The sequence below is a fragment of the Wolffia australiana genome, chromosome 7 (assembly GCF_029677425.1).
Source record: "Wolffia australiana isolate 7733 chromosome 7, ASM2967742v1".
NCBI classification, from domain to species: domain Eukaryota; kingdom Viridiplantae; phylum Streptophyta; class Magnoliopsida; order Alismatales; family Araceae; genus Wolffia; species Wolffia australiana.
In genome coordinates, this window is record NC_135841.1 from 8,867,376 (window position 1) to 8,892,343 (window position 24,968).

General features: G+C 43.5%; 5 protein-coding genes across 5 annotated transcripts; 1 reads left to right on the forward strand and 4 right to left on the reverse strand.

The window, feature by feature from the left end:
* Positions 1–6,552: 6,552 nt before the first annotated feature.
* Positions 6,553–7,260, reverse strand: MRPL11 (mitochondrial ribosomal protein L11). Its single transcript, XM_078577716.1, has one exon. The coding sequence runs from the start codon at positions 7,161–7,163 to the stop codon at positions 6,699–6,701; it is 465 nt and encodes a 154-aa protein (XP_078433842.1). The 5' UTR covers positions 7,164–7,260; the 3' UTR covers positions 6,553–6,698.
* Positions 7,261–8,907: 1,647 nt separating this feature from the next.
* On the forward strand, positions 8,908–10,566 carry LOC144705165 (tRNA dimethylallyltransferase). Its single transcript, XM_078577715.1, has 7 exons — positions 8,908–9,113; positions 9,183–9,300; positions 9,367–9,410; positions 9,517–9,627; positions 9,696–9,788; positions 9,872–9,972; positions 10,032–10,566. Exons 1-7 carry the CDS (start codon positions 9,034–9,036, stop codon positions 10,199–10,201), a joined length of 717 nt encoding a protein of 238 aa, XP_078433841.1. The 5' UTR covers positions 8,908–9,033; the 3' UTR covers positions 10,202–10,566.
* Positions 10,223–12,590, reverse strand: CRN (Protein kinase superfamily protein). The gene is made up of 2 exons (XM_078578881.1): positions 11,583–12,590; positions 10,223–10,520 (listed from the first exon to the last, which is right to left on the reverse strand). The coding sequence occupies exons 1-2, from the start codon at positions 12,389–12,391 to the stop codon at positions 10,223–10,225; spliced, it is 1,107 nt and encodes a 368-aa protein (XP_078435007.1). The 5' UTR covers positions 12,392–12,590.
* Positions 12,591–12,701: 111 nt separating this feature from the next.
* On the reverse strand, positions 12,702–19,828 carry SFC (ARF GTPase-activating protein). Its single transcript, XM_078577709.1, has 19 exons — positions 19,647–19,828; positions 19,114–19,190; positions 18,305–18,405; positions 17,941–18,011; positions 16,447–16,509; positions 16,148–16,192; positions 15,897–15,962; positions 15,760–15,807; positions 15,573–15,668; positions 15,455–15,496; positions 15,125–15,340; positions 14,882–15,013; positions 14,564–14,794; positions 14,394–14,480; positions 13,965–14,306; positions 13,668–13,795; positions 13,475–13,568; positions 13,021–13,406; positions 12,702–12,916 (listed from the first exon to the last, which is right to left on the reverse strand). The coding sequence occupies exons 1-19, from the start codon at positions 19,689–19,691 to the stop codon at positions 12,805–12,807; spliced, it is 2,382 nt and encodes a 793-aa protein (XP_078433835.1). The 5' UTR covers positions 19,692–19,828; the 3' UTR covers positions 12,702–12,804.
* A 408-nt stretch (positions 19,829–20,236) lies between these two features.
* Positions 20,237–24,134, reverse strand: MGP2 (MALE GAMETOPHYTE DEFECTIVE 2). The gene is made up of 10 exons (XM_078577713.1): positions 23,830–24,134; positions 23,008–23,094; positions 22,827–22,904; positions 22,666–22,757; positions 22,375–22,576; positions 21,593–21,683; positions 21,451–21,509; positions 21,207–21,355; positions 21,058–21,139; positions 20,237–20,736 (listed from the first exon to the last, which is right to left on the reverse strand). The coding sequence occupies exons 1-10, from the start codon at positions 24,076–24,078 to the stop codon at positions 20,365–20,367; spliced, it is 1,461 nt and encodes a 486-aa protein (XP_078433839.1). The 5' UTR covers positions 24,079–24,134; the 3' UTR covers positions 20,237–20,364.
* Between the last annotated feature and the right edge of the window lie 834 nt (positions 24,135–24,968).

Consider the following 24,968-nt stretch of genomic DNA (forward strand, 5'->3'; position numbering starts at 1 on the left):
TAGAAAAAAGAACAAATAGTTTGCGATAAAAGGTAATTAATGTGCAAGACACATTGCAGCTGGATAAAAGTCCTCAAAGTTTAGCATGGGGAGAAAAACATATTTCATGTGTAAATGTGGGTTTACATAGAAAATTTATGCAGATGATTGGCACTTCACAGCAAAATCGAGGGCACATGTCATGGAAGCATATTTTTAAATGCAAAATTGGAAGCTGAATATTTGCAAAAGCGAGGAAGAGAGAGTCTTAATCATGAGCTTAGATTTCTCTAACTTCAGAACCTGACATCGGATGATCTATAAGTAGTTTCAGGTTAAATTTTTGAGGAAAATATTGTCTACATCTTCTCTAACCATTCGTGGTTTTATAACTATAAATACACACCCTTGTCTATGTAAAAAAAGCACCCAATGATTTTTTCATGAAGAAAATCAGTGGGGTAATTTAATCATTCAAAATCTTGTTTGGATCTAGTTTTAAAATTCAAGAGAGGAATATTGAAGTGGTGGTGTTGTGATCAATATTTGTGAATAAAAATCAATACTCAGCCTGTTGGGCATGTGACTACAAGGTTAGTGTGATCTTATATCCTTTTCCTGATAATTTCTTTGTCATTTTTCATATGTTAGCATCCATTTGATAGCCACCATTGACTCTACCACTCCTCATCACATACCTGTCTACATATTTGATGCCACCACTGGCAGTAAGACCACATCACTCACCCCACTCTAGCACTCTACAACGCATATCTTCAGCCATCTCCACCTATTGTGCGATCTAAAACAACCTTGCCCCACTCATCTCATGCATACCATACATGCTTGTGACAATCCCTTGTCACTTTACATTACCAAAATACCCATAAATATCAACTAACTATAATTAGTTATTATTTATTAAAAGTATTTTATTAGATTTGGGTAGGCAGATATACATATGACAAATATTTTATGTATTTTTTACAAATAATTTGAATTTTAATAGTTTCCTTTCATTTAATAAAATTTTAATATTAGAAATAAATATAAAATTCTAGTAATTCATACCCGTAAAGTAAACTTTCACTTTTTCAACACACTATTGCATTTGGATTTCACCCTTACGTGATATGTGTATTAATGAAATGAATACATATGTTTATTTTATAACACATAAGACATATTTAACCACAATTTCTGGTTTATAGGCCACAATGGGCCAATCACAATATGACATTTTCTCTGCTCTCTGCTTTGCAAATAGTATGATTTTATTCAAACTAAAGATAATAAAAATGCACGTGAATGAGACAAAAATTCATGATTTAAATTGTAATAAATGCAATGGGTAAGTATAGAAATACAAAGAACCAACCATTAAAATCTTAAAAAATACGACTCGAGGATAGGGACCCATGTGAAAATTTTTGTTAATTTGAGGTTGCATTTTTTTAATGAACACATGTCAAATTGATTCTCAAAAATACTAAATTCTGTCAGAATCTTTGAAAATTCAAAGGATTTTCGTTAACACATTAGTGAGCAAAATGAGGATCAATAAGGAGATGGAAAAATAACAACCCATAATAATCTAACTTTAGAAATTGATATCTAACACCCCAAGATGAATTTCCAAAATAAAAAATAGGGACTATCTTTATCTCTATGTTCTATCTATGCATTCCCTCTAATTTATAAATTTATCATTGTATCTATATAGAAATCAAATTGGGAATTTTCCTATGTTAACGGGCTAAGATTAATATATTAATTTTGAGATCAATCAAATATTATTTCTGGAATTGTTAACTAGGCAAATGAGAGGAGGAGGAGCTCTCTTTTTTTCTTAGATAACCTTGACAATTATAGGATGTATGGTGAATTCCTTGCACTTGCATTGTCTTCTTCATTTGAATTACTATCCATCAATATCTATTCCAACATGTCCACCAACAATATCTATTTGGCCGCTTGTCATTATCCATTATGCTTCTTTCTATGAGTAGTTTTTTTATTTATCTCTACTAATCACCCTCCTCACTATTGCGATTTTTGGGCTTGATCGATTGTCCAAAATCCTATTTCATTCAGCATAAGAAGAAAATAAAATAAAAAATGTTCTATAAAATAAATTACGATCATATCAACATGTGTGGAACAGAGTTCTACATCACTTTATTTCTTATAAAAGTATCTTCAAGTCTATCATGCATCCTACCTCTTAGATGTATCATGAGGTTTTTAAAACTTTGGATCTCCTCTTGAACTTTCTTCAATCCTTTGTGAAGATCTTGTTTATCTTCTCACCATTTAGTATAACTATGAGGGGGAGAAATCTGAGAAGATAATAATACGAGGGGATTCCAAGATCTGGTTGTCATGTTCCCTTAAAATGGGTGCCCCTTCATCTATACTTGACTTGAATATTTTATTGTAGTCAATGTAACCTAAGTTTTTTGATCAAGGTCTAAACATTTTATACATGTGGCCATTTAAACCCACATATCAGTCTAGGTAATAAATTTAATGGCCTAATACTATTTATCAAATAACCTTATAAAGTATTAATTTAATCCAATGATATATTTAATTTCCAGGTCCATGGGGTACTAAGATACACCGTATGAAATCTTTAGCTTTATCAAGTATTATATAAGCATAATTGTTCATCTGTGCGAGACTTTCGAATGACATAGTACTGATGTGAAATGAATATCATTAAAAAAAAATTTTTTTGAATATTTCCACTACCCAAATGCAATGTTTCTTATTCCGTGAGTCAATCTACTCTCATATTGAGGTTAGATGACCCCATCTTGACCGCTCAATCACCTTTATGTAATTCTTGCTACTTTTTAGCAAATACTAGTTTGGATATGTGATTGTGAACTTTTAAGTCATAATTAAAATATATTCATTGGTGTCTTAGGTTTGTGGATCACTTATATAACCATGATATGAAAAATCACAATATATATTTAAAGACAAATGATCTCATCATAATTTACCTAGTTATTGCATATACTCAATGACTTCATTATAAATATCATGTAAGAATAATGACAAAATAAATACTTATTTCAATAAGCTTTAACCCAACATAAAAGCGTGCATGACTTAACGGTTACATGTTATTTATCACTCATCTTAGCATATTTTTTATTTGATATTACATATTTGCATCTCATAATTTTTTGTTTGCAATGCATTAATTCCCTTATAGTTGTTCCCCATGGAGATAACCCTTGTGCATCACTATCTAAGCATATTACTTTAGAGTCAAGGTCTTAGAAAGTTGATTAAATTACACAATTGTCATTGACAAATTAACACTCCAAATTTAGGTTCATTATTTCCTCAATGATGTAATCATGTAAACAAAAACTCATGTCTCCATTGAGTGGAACCTTCCATCGACAAATCTATGAATGAATCATTCTGGGTTCTATTATGATGTAGCCTAGAAGCCCACTTCATGAAGTACAATATAGAGAGTGGGCTACAGGGAAAGATCTTCTAGACATTGATAAGGTATTAAGAAAATCACCTAAAGGTGCATAAAATCTATATTTCTATTCGAAACATGAAGCTTTGGAATATCCATGATATTTTTTTTCAAACTCAAAATACTTTTATCTTGTATATTGTCTACATCCCATAACATGTGGGTTTCTATAATCAGGCCTATCAAGCTTATGATATTCCGCTTTATATTGTGCATGTAATTTTGATCACTATTTTGACACATTTTAAAGAGTACTGTAATTTTTGGACAACCTTAGTAATAGAAATATATGTGGCCAACAAGCTTATCACACATTCCACATCTCGTTCTTTGTTCATTAATAGAACATATTTATTATAGTCCATGTGTGATGGTTATAATGAAGTTCATGAATACATGATCAAACTTAGTTAATTATGATAAGATCGTAATACGAAGATCAGTAGTCTTTAAGCATATGTTCTAAAGATTCTTATTTGAAGTATACACGAGAAGGACATCGAAGTATCCAAATAGAATAATACTATCTAGCCTCACTCATATGATGAGTGAGGCCGGTAATGTAGCCATTAGCGTGGAGACACTAAGGATAGATGGTGGGTGTTCTTTAGTGAAAATAGTTCACTGAATTGATCCATACGAATCCCTGAATGATATTATACCAAATTGTCAATCGTGTTAATTCACGTTACGGTTGTGTAAGTGATCGTTGGACCTAAGACAACAAAGATGTCTTGTGGACGGAGTATTGTACTTTGACTATTATCAACGAGTTTCTAATCATAGGATTCTAAACGGTCTTAGTTTATGTACATGAAGAAGTTCATGAAGACGATTGAGTGATCAAGATGAGATCCTCCACCCTCGGTATAAGATGTGACATCTCAAGCAAGACGATGCGATGAAGTTTTTGGCTAAGACAATTAAATATTGGAGAAGAGTTCTCTAATGATTTTTGAATGCATGAGGACTAATTCGAATGACCAATTAGGGTATGAAAGTTAACCATACCCTAGGTCGTCTTAAGACCATCAGGTGGATGAGGGACTATACATACACGATAACCGATGATAAAAAAGTTACATGATGTGAATCGATATTCTCTCCTTTGTAGCTTCTAGAACATTAAATGTAGCTTGGCACCCCATGTGTTTGAAACTCAACCTATCAATTTGGTTAAATTGATATATCAATAATTAATACATACGATATAATTAATTAATTTATAAGGCCAATAAAGGTTATTAGACCACTAGAGTCGTTAACAAAACTAATACATCAGCCAATAAATGTTCTTTTAGATGTACGAAGAAATACTTAAGTTTTGGGAGTTTTTATGAAAAATACCCACTTAGTATAAAGCGAAAATCATCTACGCCAGAATTGTTCTGGGGCCTTTCATCTTCTTCTCCCCACACACCCTCTCCATCTCCGATGCGATCATGACGACATAATGACAACGACAGAGATTGAACGAGACTCATTAACGAGAAGGAATACATTCGACGTGCCGAGGATTGCGTAAATACATTTAGAGGCTGCACACTTAAGCAGCTCGACTCGTCTCACTCTTGAATCAAATAAATAAGTGATGCAATCCGTGCGAAGGTATTTCGTCTCATAGTCTTATCAATGTCGTTTTGATTTCATTATGTGTATTCCACTGCGTAGAATCATCGTCTTCATCCAGATCTAGGCCTCTAAAAACCAACACTTAGATCTTTAATGGTCCACTCAATTGCAACCATGTTTTTTACAACCATGTTTTTTCCCTTTGAGTGTCTTGCATGTGAGAGAGTTTGCTAGTGCACGTGGACTTAACTACAAATTCCTTGTTGAAGCAAGGGTAGAAGAGGCAAGTTCCTTATATTTTGGATTTGACTTCATTAAGTTGAGCAAGACTTGAATACTCAAGATATTCTACATGGTCTTGAATCTTCACTGATGGAGATGTGCAAAGTTCATCGCCACAAATAAATCTATTAATGACAATTGAACACCTTGTCCTTGTAAACCTATAATGAGAGTTATCAAATGTGCATGTCAAATGGAAGTATTCCTAAACACCGTCCCTCTCCAGGTTTAGGGTCTGAGATCGAATCTAAGTTTATCACATGATACAAATTTGATTTTGTCATCTTCTCCACATTTCTTCTAAATATCCGCCTAGTGACATCCAATTCCTTTTAATCAGCTCCTATTGTAAAATAATTTTGCCCTGAAGTAATGGAGCACATTTCTTCCAAACCCCGAGTTGTGGTTTAAATTTCAGGGCACCTAATTGAATAAAATGTCTACATGCCATATCCATAACACAATGTCTTTGTGAAATCCCTACATTGAATTGAAAATTTAAATCCGAATTTTGATACTGACTTTGACTTTGACATAGCCTTGATCGGTGAGATTGGCCGATGACCTGGTTGAATTCTACCTTTGAAGTAGAGCAGGAGAACAAGGGACCGAATTCTACCTGAGAACAGATCAGAAAAATACGAAACCGGACAGGAATCTTTATTCCAAACTTCCGGTAATAAAGATCAGACATGGTTTGAGTGCACGGGTAGATTGACAAATCAGCAAAGAACTGGAATAATTTGACATACCACCATCTGAGAACAGTTCTTCACGCCGGAGAGAAGTGGGCACTCCAACCGTGCTAGTTCTAAGCTCAAGAATAAGGAACACAGGAACTTGAATCCCCACAAATTACTCTAATTTCGCTAGATGTCAGAAACAAGGACGGTTAACTGTATCATATTCTTCCTCAAGATTCACGATTGTTTGACATACCACCATCTGAGAACAGTTCTTCGCGCCGGAGAGAAGTGGGCACTCCCCGGCTAGTTCTAAACTCAAGAATAAGGAACATAAGGAACTTGAATCCCCACAAGTTACTCCAATTTTGGTATATTTCAGAAACAAGGATGGCTAACTGTATCATATTCTTCCTCGAGATTCATTAGTGTTTGACAGATTTGAGACGAAGAACGTCTCAAATCCAGATATCCAAAAAGAAAAATTCATGGCCCCTAATCCTAGAAGAGGATGTAAACACGAGAGGAAACGGAGTAAAATCTTTTCCTTTTTTTTTCTTGAACGGCGAAAAAGAGGAGAAAACCGCAGGAGAAGCTCGCAAAAACGCACAATCCTAACTAAATTCATCACTCAAGCCACGAGATCTCAAATCGAGAGGAATCTAACACCACCTTCACAGATCTCGAACAACTTGGATGCCCATAGTGTTGGCGGTCCCGATGACGGACTTGCAAATGGACTCGAGAGACATGTACTGGCAGAAGGGATCGGCCTGCTTCACCTTGGCGATCTCGTAGACATGGCGAAGAGTAATGGAGGACGCGACGACGTGGCCAGACCGGCTACTCCCGGACTCGATTCCGGCGGCCTTCTTCAAATACCAAGTCACGGAGGGCGATCTGACGGTGAACTCGAAGGTGTTGTCCTTGAACGCAGTGATGCTCACCGCCATGGGCGTCTCCGGCTTGTATTTTTGCGTCCTGGCGTTGAAGTCCTTGCAGAAGGCCATGAGATTCAGGCGGTACTGCCCCAGCGCCGGCCCTACCGGCGGCGCCGGCCGAGCGCCGCCGGCCGGCACCGTCAGCTTGATCGTCGCCGCCACCGGCCGCCTCGTCAGGATCTCCTTCAGCGTCGCCATGGCCGGCCGCCCTCCCGAGCAAGAACCTCGCTTCAATACAACCAACAGTCTCTTCCCTCTTTGAAACCCTTGGAAGAAGACACCCCGGACTGATGACGTTGACGTTGACGAATTCGAATTGTGTCAACTGTGACCCTATAAACTCATATTTATAGTGTAAGAACGCTGACGGGACGACTTTTTCGTCCCGGGACGTCCCGTCCAAGGGAATGTACGGATATCGGGATTAGGGAACGCCACATCCAGGACGTGATGCTCTGGACGTGACAGAACGGATGACTAAATGTGACGGTAGGGATCGGGGATTCGGACAGATCGTTTGAATGTTCGAATGGATCGGGCTTCAAACGATCGAATCCGAACACCGATCTGTCCAATTTAGATCCACTCCAAACACGATCTGGGCATCGGGTTTGGATCAGATTGTTCAAACAAGATGGCTGTTCAGAACAAATGTTTGAATTCGATCCGATTTGAACACGTTGTTCGAATCGGATGGAATGTTCGAATCCAGCGGCGCCCAGCACTGGCCAACGACCGCCAGCGGAGCCCAGCGGCCGCCAGAGAGAAAGTCGCTGGCGGTCGCTGGCGGCCGCTGGCCATTTGTTCAAACTTGTTTGAACGATTCAAATAAATGACTGACTGAACATGTACGAACCAAATTGTTCGTTCGAAACTTTCGATCGAACACGAACAAGGGGTATGTTCGATCGAAAGGTTCGGACAGATCAGTTCAAAACAGCATTTGTTCGGTCAAATCTTTCTAACAAGCTTCGAACCGTCCGATCTGATCCGATCCCCGATGCCTACGTGACAGACGGTGACGTGACGAAAATTTCATCATGTCAACGTCCCGTCACGCGTCCCGATATATGCCAAAAAACCGTCGCGTTCTTGTCGCAGTCCCTCCATAGGACATCCTGTCAAGGTCCATGTCACCGTGATGGCGTCACCGTCACTAGTGACATGAATAAAACCCTATTTGAATGGAGGGGTATATCTCCAATTATTTATAGGCGGCGTCAGTTTGTGCGTGCAAAAAAAAAAAGGGATTTTCGTACAAAATGCCAGGAAATCGAAATGACCACGTCACGTCGCGAAATCTCAGCCGTCGGAAAGATTAAGAATAATAAATTTTATATGTATTTCTGTCCGTTTAACTTTTCAAAAATCCCGTCATGGACGTCAACCGTGACGACTGTTCCGTCACATCACGTGCCCTAGGCACCCCGTCACCGTCACGACAACTTCGTCATCCGTCACCGTCACTATCACGACTCCTAAAATGGTTACTGTCACCGTCAAGTCATCTGTCATATTTCCGTCTTGGTGACATGTGACGTGATGGATGACACGTGCCAATCCCTACTGGGGACGAAAATTCGCCACGGGATGACCGAATGGGACGGTTTTCATCCTGTGGGACTAAAAACCGTCCACGTTCGGCTAAAAACCGTCCCGTCCGGAGGTCTCAGATGATGGGCGGTTAAGGAAGGACGACAAACTGTCGGAGTCACATCCGACAGTTGAGATCTAGCCACGTGGCCTTATGGTGACATTTTGCATTAAAGTTCCTGTATTTTTATGACCTTTAATATATTAAAAATATAAAATGAGTTTTTTAGTCCAGGCCGAGGAAGGGGAGGGTTTTCCTAGACAGGATGGAAATTCGTCCGGGGAGTTATGGACGGGACGATTTTGTATCGTCGGGCGAAAATATCGTCCCGTCCACTTCTCTGCACTCAAGCCGGACGTCGGACGGGACGAAATTCTCCCCGTCCACCGTCCACGTTCGGGACGATCCGGAAGTACACCTATAAATTCACTGTTGCCAGTGAAAATTTTGAATTTTTTCTTCCCGGTTGGCGGCATGGTGGAGAGGTTCTTCTTCCACGGCGGCGATGGCGGCGGAGAGGAGAGGATGATGGTCTTGTTGGGGCCTTCCGAGAGGTTGAAGTCCCGTGAAGGTTTGATCTTTCTGGTTCATCTTCCTCTTTAAACTCGCGATTTTGCGCGCAGCGGGAAGACTTCTCTCCTGTTCCAGTTCGCGTTCAATTGCGCGCTCCGAAGCCGCGAAGACGTCGTGTTCATCTGTAACAGGCGAAGAATAGAGTCCAAGCCGCCGTGCTTGTTCCAGGTCTGGTTCTAGCGGTGCTTCCTGCGAATTCAATTTATGTTTGAGATTGTTTTAGCAATTCTGCAGGGGATCGATCCATCTTCCGAGGTTTTCCGACGAATACGGATGAAGTATGAATTCGCCCTCCTTTTACGATCGCGATTATGCTTTTTGGTAAGAAACAAGCGATAGAAATCGGCTATCCGTGACGTTTTTTTCCCTGTTTTGCTCTGCAAGGTACATCGAGGACGACGAAGCGATCAAAAAGTACTTTGCGGCGTTTCATCTCCTCACCAATTTTCCTGCCGCGGTGATAATCGACGATTTTGGGGATTTCTTCGATGAGCGGTGAGCAGTTATGTCATGCAACAGTTGAGTAAAAGACGTCTTTCTTCCCCAAACTGTTCTTCCTGCAGGAGGTGTCAGCAGAGGTACAGAAACCACAGAGGCAGGGACATGGCCATGGTGCGGACCTTGTCCCTGGCATCCGACGCGATATCTCACGCCAAGTAAGATCAAGCAGATCAATCCGAAACCCTTCATCGTTGTCATCATCCCATCGCATTGAATTAAGATCAATCTCGAGATGCAGCTCCAGATTGGCGGAACCCTGCAGGCTCTTACTGGCCGACAACCCGAGGCAACAGTTCATCTACAACCTCTGGATTTCCTGCACCTTCTCCATCACAACAGGTTTGTCTCTTCTTCTGACCCCCCAAAAATTTCGACAACCTTAATCAAACCGCCGGCAGCTAGTGAAGAAGGAGACGGGTCGAGCTCCTTCGTCCTGACCAAGTCTTCGGGAAGGAAGCGAGCGGCGGTCTACTCCACCGCGCTGCAGTACTTGGTGTTGCAGAGGGTGACAGAGGGAGAAGACGAAGAGGATCTAAGACTAACAGTGAAAACAGATGATGGAGAATGAATTTACAGAAGAATGGTTGGGTCAGAAGCTGTGGATCTGAGAGAGCATGGCGACGAGCTCGTCGGAGGAGGGGCGGTCGGTGGGGGAGTCGGAGAGGCAGACGATGGCGATTCTGAGCGCCATGAGCAGCTCGTCTTCCTCGCCGTCCGAGTCCTGCGGCAGAGCTTCCCTCAACTCCCCCGACTGTTGAAGGCGCCTCAGCCATTTCCCCCATCCTCCGGAGAAGGGTTCTCGCGGGTTCTTCCCAGTGATCAGAGCAGCCAGGATCATGCCGAAGCTGAACACGTCGCTCTTGTCCGTGTACTGAACAGTGGCATCTCTGCATGCACCAGGAAAGTCTCTTTCACACACCCTGATTTCGAACTTCTGTGCAGCCCCAAGTAAAACCCACAGGGAGACAGAGAGATAGAGAGAGAGGGAGGAGCTAAACCCATTTAGAGAGACAGAGAGAGAGAGTCAAACCCACTTGGAGAGATGGAGAGAGAGTTAAACCCATTTAGAGAGACCGAGAGAGAGTCAAACCCACTTGGAGAGATAGAGCGAGAGTTAAACCCATTTAGAGAGACTGAGAGAGAGTCAAACCCACTTGAAGAGATAGAGAGTTGAACCCACTTAGAGAGACTGAGAGAGAGTCAACTACACTTGGAGAGATAGGGAGAGAGTTAAACCCATTTAGACAGATAGAGAGAGGAGATAAGCCCTTTCCACGAGAGAGGGAGAGAGAGAGAGAGAGGAGTTGAATCCATTCAGAGAGAAAGAGAGAGAGGAGATAAGCCCATTAAGAGAGAGAGAGAGGAGATAACCCATCAAGATACAGGGAGAGAGAGAGGAGATAAACCCATTGAGAGACAGAGAGAGAGAGGGAGGAGATAAACCCATTTAGAGACAGAGAGAGATGAGTTAAACCCATTCAGAGAGAGAGAGAGAGAAAGGAGATAAGCCCATTGAGCGACAGAGAGAGAGAGGAGATAAACCCACCAAGAGAGAGAGAGAGGAGTTAAACACATCAAGAGACAGAGAGAGAGAGATAAACCCATGGAGAGAGAGAGAGAGATGAGTTAAACCCATCAAGAGATCAAGAAACCAAGAGAGAGAGTTTAATCCATGGGGAGAGAGAGATGGGTTAAACCCATTAAGAGAGAGAGATAGAGATTGACTCTTATCCGCACAGCAGAGGAGATTAAAGGCTGGAGACGATGGTAGAAGTGTGGAAATTCGAAAACCCAGAAATGGATTTAGATAGATAGATAGCGAGATAAATACAGAGAGAGAGAGAGAGAGAGAGAGAGAGAGAGAGAGAGAGAGAGAGAGAGAGAGAGAGAGAGAGAGAGAGAGAGAGAGAGAGAGAGAGAGAGAGAGAGAGAGAGAGGGAGAGAGAGAGGAGGGCAAGTCGCCGGAGGGGGGGAGAAGGCCAGCAAGGCCGCAGTCGGCAAGCCTGGGCTCGAGCTCCTCGTCCAGCAACACGTTGGAGGGCTTCACCGCGTAATGGAGAATTCTCGGGCAGCACTCAAAGTGCAAGTGGCGCAGCCCCTTGGCCACCCCCACGGCAATCCTGTGCCTCGACTCCCACCCCATCTCCCTCCTCCCCTCTCTCCTCTCCCTCTCCATGGCCTCCTCCAAGCTCATCCCCCCCACCAAGTCATACACCACGTCCACCCGCCCCTCCGCCCCCACCACGAACCCCCGCAGCGCCATCACGTTCCTATGCTTCGCCGCGGCCAGCCCCGCCAGCCCCCTCTGCACCCACCGCCGCTCCGCCGCGCTCCGCAGCGCTCCCCCGCGCTCGATCCTCTTCACCGCCACGGCGAGCCCGCCGTCGAGCTCCGCCCGGGAGTAGAGCTTCGATTGGAGGATGGGGGCGAGGCGGGAGGGGTCGGAGAGGGCGAATTGCAGGGCCTTGGCGGGGACGGCGGGGGAGAAGACGACGGGGCCGCGGAGCAAGGGGCTCGCGCTGGCGTAGAGAATGCAGAGGCGGCCGAGGATGAGGAGGAGGAGGGAGAGGGAGGCGCCGGTCAGGGAACCCAGCAGCGCGCCGAGGAGGACTCGCCGCAGCCGGTGGGACGGCGGCGCCGCCGGGGATAAGGACGGTATTCTCGCCTCCGGCACGAGATTTTCGGAGGAAGACGACGAGGGGAAGCTCGGCAGGAGGAAGAAGACGACCAAGAGGGAGAGAACAAGGGCGTGGGACATCTTCAGTCTCTCGATTCAAGAACAAGGCAGAAGAAGAAGAAGAAGAACCAGAGATGGAACGAAGAAGATGGTCATGGCGTCACACGGTATGGCTTCTCTCTCTCTCTCTCTCCCTCTCTCTTTCTACGAGGGTTTTTCTGCGTTTCCCGCCTGTTCTGCTCGTTTGTCTTAGGCGGCGGGTGGGGCCCACGCGCCACGTCACCGAGGAGGGAGACGAAAGCGACAACTCGGGGAGGGGCGGATCAGATCTCCGCCGCCAAATCCTCATCCGACGGTCCAACGCTTCCGGTGGAAGACAGACACAGAGAGAGAGAGACTAATTGGGTTAAGACGATTACAGGATGGGCCCATTTTCCCTCTCTAGAAGCTAGGGCGCAAGTTCCCAAGAAGAAGAAGATTATTCCTTTCTCTCTCTAGCCGTTGGCGTCCCCCAGCAGAAGCATCTCTTCCTCTATGATCCCCGCCTCCGACGCGTACTCCACGGCGGTCTTCCCCTCTCTGTCCGCCGCCCGCGGGTCCGCCCCCCTGCGCACAAAGACCTATGCCTCAGTTCTAGAGAGAGAGATGCGGCGACCCATGTTTCAGTTCTAGAGAGAGAAATGTTAGTTTAGAGAGAGAGATGAGGCGACCTGGAGAGGAAGAGCCTGGCCAGCTCGTTCTTGCCTTCGAGAATGCAAAGATGAAGCGGGGTTAGACCTCTGGTGAGATCGCCGGCGTTGACGTTGGCGCCGTACTGGAGGAGCAGCTCCGCCATCCCCAGGTCGGCGGACTGACACGCCACGTGGAGGAGAGAGAGCCCCTGAACATCCAACGGTGGATCTCCCCCGGGACGACGTTGACCTCCGTTGACCTCTGTTGACCCGGCCGGAACGGTGTTGACCTCCGCCGCCGCCGTCACAATCAGCCGGTACGCCGCCTTCTTGTCGTTGGCCCCCACGCTCCGCCACATCTGCAGCTTCACCGCCTCCGGCCCCAGTTCTGCATCTGTCCGCCGGACGAACGCCTTCTCCGCGTACTGGAGAAAAAGTCAACGCCCAAAAATCACGACTTCAACAGCTTTATGAAGAATCATAAAACATGTACCTTGGCCTGGATAAATTTTTCTTTGACCGAGATCGCATCGCCAGGCCTGGGTTTGGTGGTCAACGATGGCAGGGGGTCGTCCAGCCCTGAGGCACTGACCTCGCAGAAGAACATGACTAGGGGGTTAGTAAACTAGACAAGTTAGAGATCTTAGGTCAACGGTCAATGCGCAAGGATCTCCAGGTCAACGCACCCGGGCGGCCGGTTGTTAGATGGTAGCAGCTCCTCCCAGACAGAGTTGGCAAAGGTGTTGCCGAGAGATTGGAACAGGTTTATCACAGACGGCTCCCAAACTTTCACATCCAGGGTCAAGGATCGCACCTGCAGACAAGGAAGCAAAAATTATTTAATTTTTTTTTTAAATCAAGTTTAAAATGGAAAGGTCTACAGGCACAACCACAGGATTGGACGTTCCCGGCACCATGTATTTTGCCAATATTAAAAAAAAAAGTTTAAAATGGAAAAGCAAATGGTTTCTTTTTTCGTTGACCTTCGATATGTGGACGCCAAGGTTGCGATGAACGCCGGAACACTCTATGCAGACGAGAAGGCCGAGATTTAGAGAGGCCCAGTCGGGGTCGGGGGCCCCACAGTCGGCGCACACGTCGTTGCCGTCGACTTTGCGGAACAGGTCAATGGGCTTTTCGTGCTTTGCGTTGCTCCGGTGCGGCTGTGACCCTCTGAGTTGTCCAGTCAACGGGGTCCTCCCACAAGAATTTTCTTCAAAGACCGAGTGCCGGTCAAAGTCAAAGGAACTGCCAACCGAGCTGCTCTCACTGGCTGCGTTATGATGATGATGATGCGCGCAATTGGAAGGGCTCGCAGGAATACACTGCGCACAGAATGGTAAAAATAATAATCAGATAAAAGTAACCATCAGGATTTATCCAAAAAAATTTTCTACGGCCATCATACGAACCCTGTCTGGAGACTGCGCGCTTAGGAGAGAAGCAATAACGCCTGTTATCTTCTCCACCCAGTCCATTTGGTCGATTGTACTCTCCGCCTGATCCCGAGTAGATGAAACCAAATCGTAAACGGTTGACCCAGAACAGAGAACCCGAGAAAACTACAATTCAGTAAATGTACCTGGAGGGTGTAATTCTTTGAGGGCGAGATGATCTGGAAACAAAACCTTAGGTCTGACTGCTCGGCGTCAACTTTGATCGTCGATGTTAGTAAGTTGACTGTATGATGTGCGACAGACTTCTCGTCATGGACCCCACCATGGTAGTGAGAAAAAAGCCAACGGCTGAGCAGACCAGCGCCAATTTCAGATGAGCCGTGGCCTCTCTGGCCAGAGTGCTGGCTCCCACAACCCTAGAAGAAGCATATGGGACACTAAGGGATCAGCATTGTCGAAACAATCATTGGTTTTCAATATTGTTTTAAATAAAGATGACTTACAGAAGGCTTGCTACATTGCTTACGGTAGTAATACAACATTCCCCGGCTGTCAAGAACAAAGAACCTCCGCTTCCAGTCGCCCCTCAAGTTTGATGAACGTTTAGAGAGGTAACCTTGACGAATAGCTTGTACCTGAAAGTTTTGGGTTTAGGGTTTTGGGTTTATATAGCAGAAACTGATATATATATATAAATAGGAACAAAACAGAAGCTGATATTATATATATAAGACAAAAGGATTTACCTTTCCTTTAGAGGCAGATTGCATGACTGCCTCAATCATTTTGTGAGAACTTCTGCCGATGGATTGTATACCATCTATGGTTGGGGACCCCTGATCCCCATTTGATGTTCGCCGGCTCTTCCGGTCAATTTGCTTTTTAAACTCTTGCATTCTTTCTGAAAGAGCTGCCTGTTCGTAGTTCGACCTTTCCCTTGATTGTTGCGCATAGGCCAAAACCTTCAAAAAACCTCCAGTTTTTTAAATAATTCAGAAAGGCTGATCGTCCAGTCAACACAGATGCAGCAATGAGGCAAATTCAAATTTATCTAATTTAAAAAATCTTGAAGAAACCTGTTGGATGTACGGCTCCATCTGATGCAACAACTCGTACCCCTTCAAGGCAAGGTGATTTATAATGTCAAAAAAATAAAATAAAATTAGACGAAAATGGTCTCTTAATGGTACTTGCCTGTTTAAAATAACGAAGATGAGCATCCATCGTTCCACTAACAGCTTCTAGAAATTCGAACCGCTTCTTTGCCTCGATATTAGAAAGGACACTGACCTAAACATGGGCTGCGGCATTAAGTGAATACAATTTCCCCCAATTTCCCACCCAATATCAAATAGAATCGGACAAGAACATGTTGACGCACCAGATTAAAACGGGCTTGTTCAAATGACGATCTTGCACAACGTAGTTCCTAAGGTAAGGTGCAAAGTAAAATAGAGGTTTCAGCCAAAACAGGCGGACTGAAGACAAAACAAAAAGTCTACAACCATTGACCTTTACCTCCTCTAGGGCAGAAGCTACATCCAGTCTTGTGCTTTTTCTAAGAGAAAGGTATTTCTCCCTGGCCTGATAGCAAAGACAAAAAGGAAAAATTTCTAAGAGAAACTTATTGATAACATATTTCGAAGAGAAAACTTCTCAGATATCTCGCAACCCTACAGACAGATTTTGAACTCGGGGAAAGGGGGGATAAAATATTAAAACTCATTGACGAAAGATTTCTGGTTCGAGAAGAAGAGATTAAAGCGGACCTGATCATATACGATGGTGGCCTTGTCAAAACGCTTCCGCGCTTCCTGCCATGAAATCCAAAGACGTAAAATAGCAATTCACAGCAGACGAAATCAGGCATCATTACAAGAGACGTCAGGCTGGTGTAGAGTTTTTTAGGACAAAACGTCAAAGCTTAATGATGAAAACCAAAATGGAAGAAAAAAACCATAGTGCGATGAGCTTCGGGAAATAGAAGAGTAAAAGCTGTAGAGAAAAATGGAACATTGCTCGTCACTACATATCTACAGTTTCAGATACAGAGGGTAACAAGAAATACCTTCACATCGAGGAGATCAACGTTGACAAATTGTAGTAACCTATCATTTAGCATGTGTTCAACCTATCATAAAAAATATATGAACACGATAAAAGTAGTGATAAAAGGTAAATTTTGACATCATTTCTACAGATTTCCACAGAAAATTGAAAACAATAATATCCGGACACTTTGCCACTATCCGTTTGAAAGTAAAAATATTTCATATACAAAATGAGATTCATACAAGACGGAAAATTCGCAGATACACATTAATATGATTCATACAGGAAAATGTGAACATTGGTGCCTACATCGCTTATGGGAGGACATCATACAAAACCAACCGCTGATTGCATAGATCCAGCACAAATATAGAGAACGAAATCAGCGAAAAAAAAATAAAAAAATATGAATAAAGTACGAGAGGAGCAGCAGAGAAAAGATTTCATTTCATTGAGCTCTTGAAAAAGCTAGGGTAATCAGTCATCACGTGACCTGCATGTGATGACTTATCGGGACTCAGTTGGGACCTGATCCAAGAAGATAAAGATTCATTGAGCATGGTTCAAAAGGGAAGAAAGGGGGGGAGAAGCAGTTATGCGTCACTGGATCTGAAATTGGGCGAGGCGCTTGCCTTGTCAAAGCTTGAGATTAAGGAGGAAGAAAATAGGATCGGTTCAAAGACAGTAAACCAGAATAGAGATTGCAGGAGGAATTCTATCTCTTTTAATAGCATGCCAATTTCACAATTTCCATTAGTATTTTGATTCAGATCCTATGAGAAATCAGACAAGAGGAATACGAGAATATGTCTCAGCCTCACAAGGATGAAACACCATGCCTATCATGTCACGACGAGAGGCGAACATAGCACAACTTCACAGTGACGCCTCAACATGATGGACACCTTGAGTACCCCCACGGACGCGAAAACGAAAAAACATACAACGCTGATAACTAAGCCATCGTTATGTCATTTAAGTTGACCTCTGATGATCACACAACGAAAACAGAGAAGGGATAGAAAAGGCGGCCGCAGTTTTGATAGAAACCTGCTGGCTTCTATGGAAAACTAAACTACTTTATGATTATTCTAACATACTCTAAAAGGCAACGGTTACTTTCACTTTGTATGCTGCCCTACTAAATCATGTTTCTCTACTCAAAGGGAAACCATTATATAAACAAAATATCCTCAATGGAATACAGTGCTGATGGGGGTGTAAGATCATATCATATCTCAAGCGTAACTATCGGATCACAATCAAGACAACTGGAATGAGTTACCTAATCAAGCTCACTATCTCATGTTGAAAAAGAAAAAAACCACAAAGATTACCCTTTATAAATCATGTTTCTCACAATATGACCAGTTATCATTAGAAGTTATCAAACTAAAAAGGCAATTTTATATGAAGAGAAAAGAAGAGTCCTACCAGTAACCCAAGAAAACTTTAGGAATTAAACATAGAGACTGAATTCAAAGTACTTTTCAAAAGGTTACGAAATTACCTGTGAACGAAGGACTTCTTTGTATGTCCCAATTTCCCTTAGGGCAATAGTAAATTTTGTCATGACAGGCCCTAATTTGATAAGAAATAAAATTTCAGCAGGTGAGAAGACTTCTTTGGATGCGGTGATAACGAAATTAAATTATAAGATCATCTGATACATCTTGCAAGAAATGTATAATAGTGCCTAGCTGGACAGGACAATGGATAAATAAAGAATGAATTGAGACAGTTAATTCGATCCGCCACATGTTGAGTGAGTGATACTGAAAGTAGAGGGATCCCTTTCCTTATTGAAAGAACATCTTTTGAGATAAAAAAGCACAAAGAAACAATCACACTACAACGGTAGATAAAAGGCTGACCTCCAAAGGCCACACAGATGGGGTCATTGTGGCCACCTCCAAACATTTCCAAAGAACTTGCAAAAGAAATGTCCCCATCATAACCTTCACCAAGACCCTCCCTGAAAATTCAGAGGAGTAAGAGAAAGGATACAATCATTATGAACTTGAAACCAAAAAGGGATAAACATGGAAGGGTCCAACAAACAATCTTTCTAAAACACAGAAGTGATAAAAAGCAATGACAAACATGAAGGCTACTCGTGATACTATGGGCCATCTGGCTGCGTTGTAATAAGATCGTTTACTAGGGGAGGCCAGCTCCAATGGACAGCGTCACTCAATAAGTGGAGGGTCTTGTTTCATGCTAGTTTAGAAGGACATGAATGGGGAGGGGAATCCTTCAGTCCTTGTAACTCATGTTCATGTGTATATACTATCAGGCTGATCACCGATTATGGGTGATCATCTTCCATTGTTGAAAAAAATGTTAAAGCAACGTTAACCTAAAGTTTCAAAACTAACTGTAAATACGGATATATCAAAGAAATGCATACTATACACTGGAAGATAATTTAGATACAATTAATGACAACGATCATTAATGTAAAGGAAAAAAAAACTTTACTTTCACTAAGATATCCAGAAACGATACGTCGCAATTAAATGCTGCGACATCTCAAATAAAAAAAAGACTCATTACATCTTGCGTGTTAAATGAACACCATGCTGCAGCCTGCTGGAAGCATTAGCGACTTTTATCTATGGTAGAACATGTGAAATATTGCCATCCGAATACATTTTCAGATAAAGTGTAAAAGCTAACTTACGTGTACTTCCGACATCCTTTGTAAAATTTCAGGCTCCTTTCTCGTAGTAATTCCGCACTTTCCTCGAGCGACTGCATCTGTAAATAAAAATGTCGGATAACAAAGAGTGATAGCGAGAGGAGAAATATGTCATAATTTGAGAAATTCAACGCAATATGGATTTATTAATATCATGAATTCCTCAGTAAGAATTTAAAGAAGCTACGCATTAATGAGAATGGGAAGGAATAACGAAGTATGCGATGTACAACAAAAGATGCAGACTACAGGTTTTCAATCTTATCGATTGTGCTCATGCGAGCCGCATGCTTTCTATTACTGAAAAACTTGTTGGAGGACCAGAAGACAGATTCAAAGCATAAAACATGTAATAAAGAGAGGGATGCCGAAAGAGCATCTCAAATAGAAACAAACATCAGCAAACGTAAGATGAAAAAAAAATGGAAACATCTCAAATAGAAACAAGCATCATCCGTCTGGCACAACAGACGAAGAAACCACAATGAAAAAGCTAAGTTTGACGGTTTCCAGACCTGCTTCCGAAACATCGGAGAGTCGTCGAGCTTGCTAAAATACATCTTGAAACCCTGATCGCTTTACTTTTCCTGAAGAAGCAAATCCTCATGAAAGCTGACCCCTCACCACCATTCCTCCAAACCGAGAGGAACACTCCAGCGCGACCTCCAAACCGTTTTCGCCTACAAGTCGCAGATTTCTGACATGCCACACCATTCCTTCATTGCATTCCGGTCCATGAATCCCTCACAATACTCAAACATTTTCGATCACTTCCCGGCATGAAGCCGAGAGCTCCAAAAGCTCGGAAATTTCGGAAAACACGACAAGAAACGCCGAAACCTAGAACTTCGCAAACCCCAACGCGATCTAGAGCGAGCGACCGTCAATGAGAAGCAATCCAAACAAGGAAACAGAGATATAGAGAGACGAGGGACAACGCGAAGGGGGAAGAACGAAGAAAAGCGCAGAAAGGGGAAAGAGTGACGAGGAATTTCTTTCTCATCATTTCCCTCTGCCAAGTTGACCGGCGCAGAACGAACCGCCCCCCAACTCGGCCCGACTCGGACCCCGACTCGCCCTGACTCGTTCCTTTCCAGCCGAAGACTTTTTCAAAATTTTCCTTCATTTCCTTTCACATCGTTGACCCGAGCCCAACTCCGGCGAATCGGACTCGGAATCGCCCGTAACGGCCAACATATCGTGGGCCCACAACGCCACGTCACCAGTCTCTCTCTAGGAATGGGCGTGCCTCACGCAGACGAGGTCGTCCAGCCTGTTGCCGTCCATCTTGTAGAGAGAGACGCCCTCCAATTGGGCCCAGTGGGCCTGGGCTTCCTTCCTCAGGCTCGTCAACAGCATCGTCTCCCACTTGCTGTAGTTGGAGTTTCTCCTCGTCCGGCTCATGTCCGGCGAGCCGGACACCGGTCCAACCACCGTCGGATCGACTCGGCCCCATACCTTGCACCGCCCGAATGGGCTCGGCCCCGGCTGGCCCGTCTTCACCCTCCACGCTGCACCATGGGCCCGGGCTATGGCCTCCCGGCCCGGCACGTCGGCCCAGTCCCGGGCCCGCCCGACCCTCATCGGCGAGTGGATCCTGATGACCTGCCCATAAAAATCCTTAGGATTAAGCCCATTATCAACTGCGCTTGATGCTAGATATGGTTGTTCTGTCCTGTTTGTTTGAAACGAACAAAAAAATCTCACAAAAGAACCGCACAGGGCCTTGTTCTTTGTTCTGTTCTTTTTTGTGCAAAAACTAACAAAATTCGCACATTCGAACAAAATTCGCACAAAGCGAACAATAGAATCGCACATGGGTCTGTGCGATGATCTGTTCGAATTTGATATTGTTGTTCGGAAAACTGAACAGAACGAAAAATTCGCACAAAAGGAACCGAACAACCATGTCTACTTGATGCTCACCCCCAAGCACTCCAGTAGCTGATAGTATGCCCTCCCCTGCAGTGGGTTGTGCCCTTTCTTTGGCTCTGAGAAGTACCGGGTCCTGTAAGAGAGAGAATTGTGGGAGTTAGAACAACTGAAGGTTAGAATGAGGGTGGCCGTGAAGTTACCACTCAGTGTAACCCGGGTCAACGGTGAAGCCGTAGATGTCAACGATGTCACACATGGAGAGAGCAAGCTCCACAGATTTCATCCCGGTTCCTTTGGCGCCCCTCCTCAGGACTATCCCTTGGAAGAGATAGACTGGATTTGGGAGCTCCTGGAATTGATCACAGATCAAACCTCCAGGTGCTTGTTGAAATTAATCATTAATTTTTAGCCCAACATGAATAGATGGTATGATAGAGCTCTTACCTTTATCATTTTATTGAAGTCCCTGTGAGTTACACTTTTGATGATGAGCACCTCGTCAGCTGTAGAGAGATAAAAAGCACAGAGACTAGTTGAGTGAAAAAATGGAGATAGATATTAAGAAAATTGATTGATGTAAACTTACAGGATCCTTCAAGAATTGCACCCATGTTCCTTGCAGCACCTCTCACCACAAGACGAAAGTCTCTCTTTAACCCCACGTGCTTGGCGTATTTCTAAGAAAGAAAAAATCTCACTCTTCAACATTAAAGCATTCATTGAAAGTTATCACCATCTAATGTTTTTTAAACAGTAACAGAAACGTTTAAAAGAGGCAAAATAGGATGACATAAACTTGACACTAGAGATAACATATTTGACAGCATTTTCATGGAGACCGTGGTGTATGTTTCCATCGAGTAGTGTTTATGAACGATGATGGCAATTGTCATCGTCATCCAAAGCTTGTCAACGTCATCATCATTGTTTGCCACATGAGTGTATATGACAGTATTGTCATCATCTGAGTGAGGCTAACAGAGGGAGAGTGACTAGAGGCGATGATGAGACAAAATCGTCAACGTTAACAATAGACGAGAGTTGATGTAGTGACGATTTCATTATTGTCATCATCATCATGTCTCAGACGAATGACTCGTCATCATCATCTCATCATCATTGATGATGGCGAACACAATAATCGGATGAAGGACCTCAGAAAGGAAGAGGAAGATAAATGATGGATTCAAGCCCCCTTTGGAATCATCTTCTTTGCTGAACTGGCTTGATTCAACTTTTTGACTGCGCTCCTAGGGAGAGGGCCACAGGTATTTTAAGGGAAACGACTCTGAAGGTAGCCATGGAAATCAGAAAGAGAGTTTGGGGATACAATTACATTTCATGAGGAAAGAAGAAACTGGAGTTTACCTCATTGACCGGGGCCTCATTGTCACGGAAAACAGCATCATGACTATCAATCTCCTCTCCAAACTCCGTCTTTAAGAGATCCCCTGAGTTCCCAACTACTGCACATGTCTGGAACTGACGTGGGTGGAAAGGCGGCATTGCTGGCAAGAGCAGGTTTAGATGCTCCTCACAAAGAGAACGATTGTAACATTTGTCAGCACCCCTGCAATCCACATTTTCTGAATTTAAGATATTTTTTTCATCCTGATGAATAAAATCTTCAAATCTTACAATTTTTAAATGAAATCTTACAGCTGCGCGATTCTCATTGCCGCATATTTAAGCCACCCATCTGGTCTCACATCAAGGTACTCTCGTGTCAACACAGTTGTTACATTACGGTACTGCCATTTCACCACCAACGACAGAATAAGCATTTTCACACCAGCATGAGAGCCTCAGTAAAAGCTAACCTGTTCCCACAGAAGAATAGCATCGCAGAGATCATACTTGTACTCTAATGGTTCAAAAATTTTGAACTGCGCATTGTACTGTAACGGGAGAAAAAAACGGGTAAATGTTTAACTCGATACAAATTTTCATGAAGAACACAGAAATTAAAAAATATTGGATGCTGTACAAAAGGTGCTGTACCCAGGTACTGTTTGTACCCTCGGGGAATTTGAGGGTTATGTTGCAATAATCAAGAATATGTGCCTCCAATCCAAGTCCTCTACTTGCCTGGGAAGCAGATCACACATGTTAGGGACTAACGAGGAAAACCGCAGCCAAAATATTCAGTTCAATCAATGTCGGAGAAGATACAAGATATCCTCAAAAAAACACTGCAAGTTACTGAAAGAGTAAAGGAGAATTGCCGGACGGATTCCTCAACGGGTAAAAGAAGTACGTTTAGAAATTCTAATCTAGGAAAAGTAACTCAATCTATGAAGGCCATAGAGCACGGGGTTAATTTAAGTACATTAGGAAAGCTACCAGTGAATGAGGTAACGGAAGAAACTGAGAAAAGTTAAAACTGCTCCAGTTTCTTCAGGAATCTACAACTTCGGGGTATGTGAAAATAGCGCAATCAGGTAACTACGAAAGCAACAACTGACAATCAATTTAGTTTCATCCTATCTTGCCCACTTTCCAACCTCCTGGTCAGTTTCTTAAGTACGGGTCTCCAATTCCTTGGAGAACACAGAAAAGTATCTACCTGCTCTCAATTAGAATTCAAATGATTCCTGGCCTCTGCAGATCCGGGATATCAGACAAACTCACAAGATCACGCGTTAACCGGGCACTGACCCGAGAAGATTCAAAGACAAGTATAGAATACCACACACTGTAGGAATTGGGACTGGAATCCAGAGAATTCCTGGCCTTTGCAGATCCGGGGGATCAGAGAAACTCAAACAATCACGTGTTCATTAAGCACTGAACGGAGAAGATTAAGAGACAGGTATAGAATACCACGCATTGCTGGACTTGGGACTGGAATCCGGAAAGTGTCTCAATATCCTCGATCTGGGGAGAGCTCGTCTCGTCCGCGGCAGATTCATCGTCCCCCACAACAAAACTTGTCCCAATACTTGATCGCCTTCCCGAGAAGAAAGTAGATTGAGTGGAGAATACAAGCACGGAGAATACAAGAACGGAGCAGAGGAGGAGGAGTAAGGTGGGCCGCTTGCCGGAGCTGCTCTTCACCCCGCCAGCTATCATCGCTGCTCTTCTCCCGACCTCCCAGTGCGAGATGACCGACGCAAGAGAAGAAATTCATATAGAATCTGTCAATTGAATTATATAATCTGTCAATTGAATTATATAATATGTCCACACTAGGGAACGGTACGTCCGGGACGTGACGCCCCGGACGTGACGGGACGGACGACGAGCTGTGACGAACGGTGACGTGACAAAAAATCCGTCACGTACCCATCACGTACCCGTCACGCGTCCTCGCATCCTCATTCCGTCACGTCACCATCACGGTGACGCCATCACCATCACGGTGACGCCGTCACCGTCACTGGTGATGGAAATTACAAAATTATGCCAAATAATAATTATTATTATTACTTCTTATGATATGTTATTAGTTCACTTACTATGTTATTATCTCCTCTAACGCATATTCTCCTCTACTTCTCTGCCGTAGATTTCACTGTCTTCTTCTCTCCCGTAGAAGGGTCGAAGCCCCCTGGACCTTAGGTTGAAGCCTGGAGCAGAGGGATTCATCGAGAAGAGAGATTCATTGGCAAGGGCTCCGCTGGCCAAACAATTAGAATAATCTGCCTCAGATTCGCTGGAGGAATTCCCACGCAACCCCACTTTCGCCGACCCAAGAGAAGAGGGACGTGTAACGGGGTTGTTCTTGTTCAAATCGTCGAATCCGGGTACTTTTCGAGGTTTTTTCTCATTTCCGTGGATTCCCCAATTGTTGCATTCTTCTGGGTTTCCTCAAGAAACGAAATTGACCCTGATTTGCGATCAATCTCTGGTATGTTACTTTCCTGTCTGCGATTTTCTCTAGAGAGAAACTCCCAGTGATTTCCTTGAGAAATTCCTCAATTTTTACGATCCAACGGGCAGAATCGCCTAAAATTTACTAG

Excerpts from the sequence above, each read along its gene's own strand:
- MRPL11 (XM_078577716.1), bottom strand. The coding sequence starts at position 7,163 with ATGGCGACGCTGAAGGAGATCCTGACGAGGCGGCCGGTGGCGGCGACG.
- LOC144705165 (XM_078577715.1), top strand. The coding sequence starts at position 9,034 with ATGGTGGAGAGGTTCTTCTTCCACGGCGGCGATGGCGGCGGAGAGGAG. Across the intron at positions 9,301-9,366 it reads AGCCGCCGTGCTTGTTCCAG|GGGATCGATCCATCTTCCGA; the intron begins GTCTGGTTCTAG and ends GCAATTCTGCAG. Across the intron at positions 9,411-9,516 it reads TTCCGACGAATACGGATGAA|GTACATCGAGGACGACGAAG; the intron begins GTATGAATTCGC and ends TTGCTCTGCAAG.
- CRN (XM_078578881.1), bottom strand. The coding sequence starts at position 12,391 with ATGTCCCACGCCCTTGTTCTCTCCCTCTTGGTCGTCTTCTTCCTCCTG. Across the intron at positions 10,521-11,582 it reads CCCTCCGGCGACTTGCCCTC|AGATGCCACTGTTCAGTACA; the intron begins CTCTCTCTCTCC and ends TGGTGCATGCAG.
- SFC (XM_078577709.1), bottom strand. The coding sequence starts at position 19,691 with ATGTATTTTAGCAAGCTCGACGACTCTCCGATGTTTCGGAAGCAG. Across the intron at positions 15,963-16,147 it reads CCACCATCGTATATGATCAG|GCCAGGGAGAAATACCTTTC; the intron begins GTCCGCTTTAAT and ends CTTTGCTATCAG. Across the intron at positions 15,808-15,896 it reads TAGCTTCTGCCCTAGAGGAG|GAACTACGTTGTGCAAGATC; the intron begins GTAAAGGTCAAT and ends ACCTTACCTTAG.
- MGP2 (XM_078577713.1), bottom strand. The coding sequence starts at position 24,078 with ATGATAGCTGGCGGGGTGAAGAGCAGCTCCGGCAAGCGGCCCACCTTA. Across the intron at positions 22,905-23,007 it reads AGGGTACAAACAGTACCTGG|TACAATGCGCAGTTCAAAAT; the intron begins GTACAGCACCTT and ends CTCCCGTTACAG. Across the intron at positions 21,356-21,450 it reads ACTTCAATAAAATGATAAAG|GAGCTCCCAAATCCAGTCTA; the intron begins GTAAGAGCTCTA and ends GATCAATTCCAG.